We start from the raw sequence: 9,458 nt of genomic DNA, 5'->3' as shown, positions 1-9,458 counted from the left end.
TGTGTGTCTGTCTCTGTGTGTGTCTCCATGCATGTGTCTATGTGTGCGTGTCTGTGTTTATATGTCTGTTGTGAGTGCCTGTGGGTATCTGTGTGTATATCTGTGTGTCTGTCCATGTGTGCATCTGCCTCTGTGTATGTCTCTGTGCATGTATCTGTATATCTGTATGTGTATATATCTGTGTTTGTGTGTCTGGTATGTGTGTGCCTGTGTCTCTCTCTGTATGTGTGTCTGTTTGTGTCTCTATGTATATCTTAGTTTGTGTATCTGTGTGTCTCTGTGTATCTGTATGTGTTTGTGTCTCTATGTGTATCTGAGTGTGTATGTGTGTGTCTCTGTGTGTCTATGTGTGTATCTGAGTGTGTATATGTGTGTGTATATGTATGTGTGTCTATGTGTGTATCTGAGTGTGTCTATGTGTGTACCTGAGTGTGTATATGTGTGTGTATATGTATGTGTGTATCTGAGTGTGTATATGTGTGTATCTGTATGTGTGCATCTGAGTGTGTACATGTGTATGTGTGTGTGTGCCACAGAGTGCATGTGGAGGTTGGAATACGATTTTTCAAAAGCTGGTTCTCCTTCCCCTGTGGTCCAGTTCAGGCAGTCAGGCTAGCCCAACAAGCCCTTCTCCCTGCTGAGCCATCTTGTGCGCTATCCCATAGGATCTCAAAGGATGGTGGACGCACTCGTGAGCCAACTCACATGGAGCAAGGCATCTTCATCACGCCTGCCGACTGCTGGCAATCCAAAGCGCAGCCACTGATCAGATCTAAAATTCATATTCCGTCAAAATCAACCCGAGAGACTTTAAGGCGTTTTATGTTTGGTATTCCCAGAGGCCTGAGCAGCCACTGACGCCAGTCACACCACAGAACAGGAGCAGCTACTTTGATCAAGATTCACCAGGGTGTGGCTTCCTTCCAGAACTCCGTCCTCCAGGCACCGCGTGGCCATGGCTGTCCTGAAGTTAGAGCAGGTGTGCTCACCCCTCATAAAAGGGGGTGTGAGAGCATCAGAGCCTGCACTTCCCGTCACTCCATCCCAACCCACTGTGGCATCCTGCCCCCTTGAACATGGAGCACACAGATGGGAAGACTGAGGTGGGGTTTAGGGAAGCCGTCTTCACGCGATCACCCATGCTGGGTGGGCCTCTGGTGATTCAGCTCTTTGGGGGTCACTTTTAACCCCCAGTCCACGCACCTTTAAACTTGCAGACTGGAATGGGCTCCAGATTTTGATCAGTCATGGGACCTGCCATGTCCCCAGAGAAAGTCACACAACAAGCTCACTAGGAGTAAGAGGGTTTCTTGTTACTGTCTATCCCAGGGTTCGGTAACTATGTCCAGTAAATCTTTGAATGAAAATCCACTACGACCTGCTGCCCGGACCCCCATTTACTGCCCATTTTGAAAAGTCTGCTTCCCACCACTAAGAACTGTTCAAGAGCTCCTGGCTCCTTGACTTTACGGGGAACATGTCCTTCTGTTGGATCTTGGGTTCACAGACTCATGAAAGTGACCCGGGGTTCCCTGAGGTACACACACACACACACACACAAGAGCCCTTCCCGCTACAAAGGTGAGATGCCCCTGGCTTCTTGACTGTTCCTGGGCTCCTCTCTGCCTTGTTGTTCTGCCGGGATGTGGTGGTATGGCTGCTGGCCAACATGGTGGCTGTTGCTGTTGATATAACATTTTGTTTCATCTCCACTTGGAAATCCGCTTCTGGCGAGAGCAACGGTGACACAGGAATGCGATTTCACGGTGCACTCCCAAGAGCAAGGAGGGGACATCCTCGGTCCTGCCCTTCCGACTGTAGAGGAACTACAGGAACAACCCTCATCCACACAGCGGCGAGGAAGAACAGACTAGACGGTGGATAAGTTCTGTCTCATCTACAGCTCTGGGACATTGTGAACACCACATCCTCCAGGCACCCAAACAAAGCTAGTTCTAACCCCTTTGCACGTTCTCTCAGCCATTCTTCTAGAGATGACCAAAGCATTTTCCAACCAAGGTTCATCAAGCAGAGAAAAAATAAAACACAAGAAATTGCATGAGGGCTGGGTACAACTCAATGGCGCAGCGCTTACCTAGCTAGTTCAAGGCCCTGGCTTTGATCCACAGTACCCCCTCTAACAACCACCAGCTGCAGCACCTCCGACCAGACACTGTGAGCAGGCCACTTAGCACAGGATTCAGTTTGTTGCTCATCACACACTGGGGTAAAATTCCTAATAGGGGGACTATGGAGCATTGCTATTTAAAGGTAAATGCTATTTAAATGTTGTGATGACCACAAATACATTGCCAGGTTTTCAAGAAATGATACATGTGTGTGTACATCTGCATGTATATATGTGTGTTCATATGTATATATGTGTGTGTGTATGTATGTATGTTGGTTTTTCAAGATAGGGTTTCTCTGTGTAGCCCTGGCTGGTCCTGGAACTCACTCTGTAGACAGGCTGGCCTTGAACTCACAGATATCCACCTGCCTCTGCTTCCCAAGTGCTGGGATTTAAGGCGTGCCCCACCACCTTCAGCTGGCAGTAACATAAAAACGTATACTACAATGCAGGTAGATATTGAGCTGTCTTAGCATCCACGGTATTCAGTCATTCACACTAGGGTAGTGTTAGGAAAATGATCACCAAAAACTGTACACTCCATATTTCAAGTCAGCACTCTTTACCTGAAAACAGAGTATGTAAGATGTCTTCCAGCTCCTCCACCCCACCCCACCCCCCAGAGCTTCTGGCTTGTCTGTGTTGCTCCTTTTTAGTTGATGGGAATCAAGCTGTTGGACCAGGTGCCGAGAAAAGAAAGGGCCAGAGCTAAAAATACTCCAGGCCGCTTGCTTTATCGACTTTCTACCTATACTTACACAGGGGACCGGCGCCGACATCGACTAACCAGGAGGATGGTTGTAGGAGTTTTTAACTCCCGATAAACCCAAGCAGCCCTGGCTATAGCCTGCAGCACCCTCTTCCTGCTCCAGGCCACAGAGCACACCACAATAGTTTCCCCGCTGACTTACAGGACGCCCCTTCCTCTCCAGCAGATAGACGTTTCATTAATGTTCATGGTGTTTGTGCAAAAGTTAAATGCCACTCACAGTGGGGTCCCCAAATCTGCAAGATGATGTCCATTCCAGGTCAGTTAATGGAGCCATAATAATACACTAACTTAAACTACGATTGCTTCCAGATTTTTATGGCAGAAGCCATTCCTTGTGGCTGCCGGTTAGCAATTATCACACACACACACACACACACACACACACACACACTAATGCACAGGGCCCCAGGTAATGACCGTGACCTTGCTCTAAACAACCCCTTTAAACCTTGGAGGAATGGCAACAGCCAGTCAGTACTCTTATCTTTAAGGGACACACAATAAAGATGGGGTAATTCCCAAGAAAGTACGTAAGGAGCATGTAAGATTTGCTATCATAGAGGATAGGCTTTTTCTTATAAACTCCAGTTGCTTTTCTAATGAAAGAGAATGTCTAAGTGGCAGAGGTCACTTTTGATGCCCTTCCCTTCAATCCCTAACTGAATCCAGCTGGAAGCTCATCCTTTTCAAGCTGAGTTCCAAGGCTCCATGCCATGATGTTTACACGGTCAAAACCCAGCTCTTGCCTTAGGTCCTCACAGCCTCTCCGCAGGAGAACGTCACCAGCTTCTAGGAGGAGAGAGGCCCTGGAGCCGGCGAGGAGCGCCTCTGTAGCCTGGTGAACAGGTGTATGTAGTAACTCCCTAATCCGGGACTGCTCAGGTGGGAAAGGTTTGGATTGCTCTTTTGGGGTGCCTGCTCTGAGGACTTTCGCCTCCAGGGTTTCAGGCTAAAACCACAGGAAACTGTAAACCCTGCGTTAAAAGGTGTTGGGAAGTGTTCCCTCCCCATCCGTCATAGGACTCTTTCCTCCCTGTCGCTTTGCTTCGTGCTGTCCTTAAAGACAGAGAAACCTCGTGCTATGCTCAGGTTTCTTGGATAATGGATAAACTAGAGAGTCTGCGGGTGATGGAAGACAAGACTGATCGGGTTTTAAAGAGAAGAAATAAATCAGATTTGTGTCTGGGACCACTTAGCTCACTCCTGCCTGTGTCCTCTACTTCCCAAGCTGAGTCCAGGAAAACCATCAGAACCTCGCGAGCTATCTGCTCTAGCTGGTTGGCGAAGATGGAAAAGACAGCCCTGCCATCGCGTTTCTGCTGGGCAGACTTTCCTGCTTAGGGGATGGAAGGTGGAGTTGGCACATCCCAGAAGCTGGACAGGGTCAGGATCTGAGTGGCCCAGCTCTGCTGCTGGCTCTGGCTTCCCTGGCGCCTTGGGACTCCGGGGAGCATCCGCGGGGAGGCGGGCAGTGCGCATCAGGAGCGCAGTGCTCGAAGATGGCCAGCCTGCGGCCACTTTTCCCAGGACTTTGCTCACCAACTGCCAGGCTTTCCTGGAGAAGACAACGGGAGGGAGCGGGAAAGGGCCCCAAAGGCGTTGCCTAGATATCTCTCCTCCAGAGATGGGGCGCAGCAGCCCCTCTCCGACCCTGCCCACCTCCCGGACGGGAGAGGCCAATGCGCAGAGCTCCAAGATGCCCCTGCATCTGCCGGCACCGAACAGGAGGCGTTGCAAATCACCGCTCGCGTTTTAAAAAATAAATAAGATTTAAAAACCACCGGGGCAACCGAAATCCAGAAGCAGCGCTTACCGTTGGACCGCCGCACGATGTTCTCCAGAAACGTGTTCTGCGGGGCCACCAGTCCCCGCCGGCCCCCAGCCATGGTCATACTCCCGACTGCCCGGGCTCTGGAGGCGTCCGGTGCCGCGTCTCACCGCAGCAGGCGGCCGGGCGCACAGCCTGCAAAGGTTCCCAGTCCCCTGCGCCCCATGCGCCCCGCAGCCCCGGAGCGCAGGGGCGGCGGCTGGCTCCCGCAGCCGCCCTCGCCGCGCTCCGCACCTCCCCGCTGCGGCCCGCCGGGCTGTGCGCTCGAGTGCCCCGGGCTTGGTGCGCCGTGGCCGCCTCCCGTGGGCGGAGGGAGCCAGCGGGTCCAGGGCGCCCCCTACCGGGCGCGTATCCCGCGGGGACCCAGCCGCAGCCGGGAGCCGCGGGGCGAGGCTGGGACTGCAGCGGCACCCTCTGGGCGAAGCGGGAAGTATGTTCAGAGTGCGCCTAGGGCTGGGTGCTGAGCAAGCCAGCGGTTTTCTTGGTGAAGACCCCTCTCACCTCCCCCCACTCCCCGAAAAGGTTACATGGAGTCTCAGAAACACGAGGGTGAGACTCTTCCTTTGCACTGCTTTGGACCAGAGTCAGGACCTCCAGGCTCTGCTAACAGCGTTCTGCGTTCTGCTGTGTTTCTTAGCCTGCCTATCAAGCTTCCCCAGGAACCAATCAAGTGTCTAAGGGGGCCAACTTGGTGACTGACAGATTCAGTCAGGTGCCGTTTCGGTTTGTCTTAACTATCAACATGCGTGCAGCCTCATTGACTGATAAAGGGCCCCTTCCACCTGGTTGTTGTCCTCTCTTTCAAAGCAAGAGTTTTGCCAAAAAGAAAAACAACAGAACATGAGTTGGTACGTTGTGGTTTCTCGCTAAAACACAACCTCTTAGGAATCGTGTGTGAGGTTAAAAACGGAAGCAAGTGGCTGTCCGGCATCAAAGGGGTGGGGCTGCCTCTGCAGCCTTCCCAAAGAGCATCAGACTGTAATTAAACAGCCCTAACCGTGGCGTGGAGGAGCATCCGCGGGACACAGACGAGGCAAGTACAATTCAGGCAGGCCCCAGGTAGAAACTACACCGACCTTTTATTCCCTGAAGAGGGGATGTTTCAGCTGCACATAACGTGCATCTGTCTTTGTGCTGAGTGTGGTAGGGGACTGAGATTGTGCCCACAGAAGGATGGATTGGTTGTTTCAGATTGGACAAAGATCCAAAAGCGACCCTTGCACCTCGGACACCTCATCACCTTACCGAAACACCTTAGTAGATTGCAAAGACGCCCTGCCTCAGATTCTTAATCTCAATAGCTAATTCTGCCCAAGCACTCGCTCACAGTTGTGGCACATGCTCTAAAGAGATTAGACCGAGGACAGGACGCTGAGTATTAAAGTTCTGTTCTGGGGCCTGCAGAGGGCTCGGCAGGGAAGAACTCTGGCTTTTCTTGCAGAGAGACCTGGGTTTAGTTCACAGTCGTTCAGAAGCATCTGGAGCTCCAGTCCTTCGTCTGACCTCTTCAGGCATCAGGTACACACATGGTACACACGCATATGTGCAGGCAAAGCTCTAATACTCCTAAGATAAATCTGGGTAAAAGTGCCAAATCACATGTCATTATTGGAGTGACTAGATGAACTGGGCCACTACAAGTGTCATCTTTCAGATGCTTGTGTGGGTGGACACAAACCCAAGCAATGGCTCCTGCAAGCAGAAGACAGCTGGACAAGACTGGCATGAACTGAGGCTTGAAGGTAATGCTGGATTTCTCGCATTGGATAGCATCAGCCACAAGGTTCGAGCTGTGATTTCTTAAACACTAGCGCCGTCTAGTGGTCCTTTGTGCTATTACAGATGAAGTAACCACAGTACCTGAAGAACGTACTTGGCTGACTTGCGGGCTACCCACTTCATTTGATTAGGTTCATTTGAATAAGGCAAGACCTTACAGCTGTGTTATTTATCGTGAGAAATGCACAGAGGGCCATTCTACAGGATAATATAAATACCCTTCAATCAATCTCATGCACCTGTGTGTGGAAGAGACAACAGTGGGGGGTACCTATCATAAAGCAACCATAAAATTTCTCTCATATTCTGTGGCTTAGATAAAGAGAAACAGATGGTATTTGTTTGGGGTGAGAGCCTTGGTAGGTTAACTCTTGAACAAAAGGAGCTTGGAGATAGGCTTCCCTTTTTAAAAGGTGTTTCTCAGTGCAGACTGATTGTATGCACCTTTTTAGCGACTGGTTTTCATTGCACACAAAAACAACATCAGAAAGTCAGCGATCTTTAACCACATTGTAACAGTTCTCTGGGCTTTTTAAAGCACACCCAAGTGTTCTCTGTGTCTGGCTGGCCCTTGGCTCATCTGACTGGAGGGACAGTCTGATTCTTCCCTGAGAGGTGAAGGAGGCTGCCCTTGCTCCCTAAGCACCCCATCTTTCATAGACCCAAAGCAAATTTGAAGCCAGACCAGACACAAAAGACCTTGTCTGGAAGCACACACAGAGAAAGAGAGAGAGAGACAGAAAGAGAGAGAGAGAGAGAGAGACATACACAGAGACACACAGACACACACACATAGACACACACAAAGATACACAGACACAACGAGAGAAAGACACACACATACACAGAGACATACACAGAAAGACACACATACACAGAGACAGAGACACACAGACACACACACAGAGAAAGACACACATACACCAGTTCCTAGTGAACTAATGAGCAGAATTACATCACAGGGAAGCCTGTTAAACTCCTGCTCACCCTCAGGGCTGGGTCAGGGCTGCCTCCATGTGCCTGATTGGGGAGGGGGATGAGCTGATATGACCATTCCACCCCACTGTGACTAACTCGATGGATATTTTAAAGTTTCCTTCCAAATGCCCACCACAGTGACCCATTTCCTCTGCTCGCAAGGGAAAAGAGTAGGCCAAAGCCACAGCTCCAAGTATTGTCCTTGCCAGCATGGACCTGAGTTCTGCTGAGCAGGGTGTGGAACTAGACAGAGCAGTTAACAGCTGATGCTACTCTGACAAAGGTCCAGAGCTCAGTTCCCAGACACTCACAGTCACTTAGAATTCCAGCCCAGGGGAGTCAAAGTCTCTGGCCTTTGAGGGCACCTGCACTCATGTGTGGTGATACTTTGTGCTGTAACAAATAAAGCTTGCTTGGGGATCAGAGTGCAGAGTCAAGCCATAGTGGCCAAGCAGTAGTGGCACATACCTTTAATCCCAGCACTCAGAGACAGAGGCAGGGGGTCTCATGAGTTCCAGGCCACCCTGGAATACAGGCTATTGAAAGAGAGTTCACAGCTTTGATCACAGCACTTGGTAGGTGGAGACAGGAGTGATATAGCTGGACAGAGAGAGCAATATAAGGCAGGAACAGACAGGAGCTCAGAGCACTCATTCTGAGGACTTGTAGAGGTAGGAACCCTTACAGTCTGAGGATTACATAGAGGTAAGAACTAGTGGTTTGTCCACCAGTGGTGGCACACTCGGGAGGCAGAGGCCGGTGGATTTCTGTGAGTTCAAGGCCAGCCTGGTCTACTAGTTCCAGGATAGACTTCAAAGCTACAGAGAAACCCTGTCTCGGAAAAAAGAAAGAAAGAAAGAAAGAAAGAAAGAAAGAAAGAAAGAAAGAAGGAAGGAAGGAAGGAAGGAAGGAAGGAAGGAAGGAAGGAAGGAAGGAAGGAAGGAAGGAAGAAAGACAAGTGGCTGCTGCTCTGCTCCTCTGACCTTTCAGCTGTCATGCCCTAATATCTGACTCCAGGTTTTTATTATTAAGATCAACTAGAATTCATGCTACACACACACACACACACACACACACACACACACCACACACACACTCATACACAGACACACAGACACGGAGAGACACACACTCACACTCACACAGACACACACAATCCTAGCACTGGAGAAAAAGTGACTGGCAGCTCCTTGGGGTTTTGCCAGTAGGTCTCACCTGCCAGGCACGCTTCAGAGCAGTCAGGGGCCCTCAGAAAACACAAAGGGAGGCGGTGCCTGCAGATTGACACCTGAGACTCCTCTTACCTCCACCTCCCCCCCCACCCCAACCACACTGCTCGCCCATTGGAAAATAATTTAAAGGTTTCTTACAAGAGTTACATTTTATTTTCAGAACTATATACACAGAGTCTGGTTTTACCAAACACAGCAGATTAAGGAAGTAAAGCCGTGATGGTGGACACCGACTCTCGGCTCTTGGAAAACTCAGCACACATTTAGTGCGGGCTTTTTGTGTGATTGCTCTGCGTCCAGCTCCTTTCTTTCTTTGCTGTACTACTCTTCCTTCTCTGTTTGTAAGAAAACTACAGCTCAGCTTGCTCTCTCCACAGAAGTCCGCCCTGTTTCCACCCGAGAGAGCCCCTTCTTAGGAGAATAGTTACCCAGCAACCTAGAAGCCAGAGGCTAGGGCAGGCTCACTTGATGCACTGACCCAGGCCTCTGCTCTCCACTCCTGTGCAACTTCTGTTGTGAAGTCCCTGCTCAGTGACAAAGCTGATCTGCTCCTCTCTGCATCCTAAAATTTTTGGGGGACATTGCATTCTGTTTAGAAAAGGCTCAGGTGCTTGAAGGTCCCTTATAGAAAAGTAGCAAGTCAGCATGGAAACAAACCAGATATAGACAATTAAAACCCAGGGAAAGGTAGCTGCTATATCATCAGTAACCATAGGGGGGAAAGGCCAAAAAAAATGA

General features: G+C 50.1%; 1 protein-coding gene across 2 annotated transcripts in view; it reads right to left on the bottom strand.

Moving 5' to 3' along the window:
- Kcnh1 (potassium voltage-gated channel subfamily H member 1) overlaps positions 1–5,110 on the bottom strand; it is a 278,882-nt gene extending 273,772 nt beyond the window's left edge. For both annotated transcript variants that reach the window (XM_050148258.1, XM_050148259.1), the window contains exon 1: positions 4,717–5,110. In XM_050148258.1, coding sequence (XP_050004215.1) covers positions 4,717–4,795 — 79 coding nt within the window. In that variant the 5' untranslated portion in view covers positions 4,796–5,110. The remainder of the gene's footprint in view (positions 1–4,716) is intronic.
- Between the last annotated feature and the right edge of the window lie 4,348 nt (positions 5,111–9,458).

Source organism: Alexandromys fortis, unplaced genomic scaffold (assembly GCF_014885135.2).
Source record: "Alexandromys fortis isolate MF-2015 unplaced genomic scaffold, M_Fortis_MF-2015_v1.1 scaffold_62, whole genome shotgun sequence".
NCBI classification, from domain to species: domain Eukaryota; kingdom Metazoa; phylum Chordata; class Mammalia; order Rodentia; family Cricetidae; genus Alexandromys; species Alexandromys fortis.
This window is presented reverse-complemented; position numbering and strand designations above follow the sequence as displayed.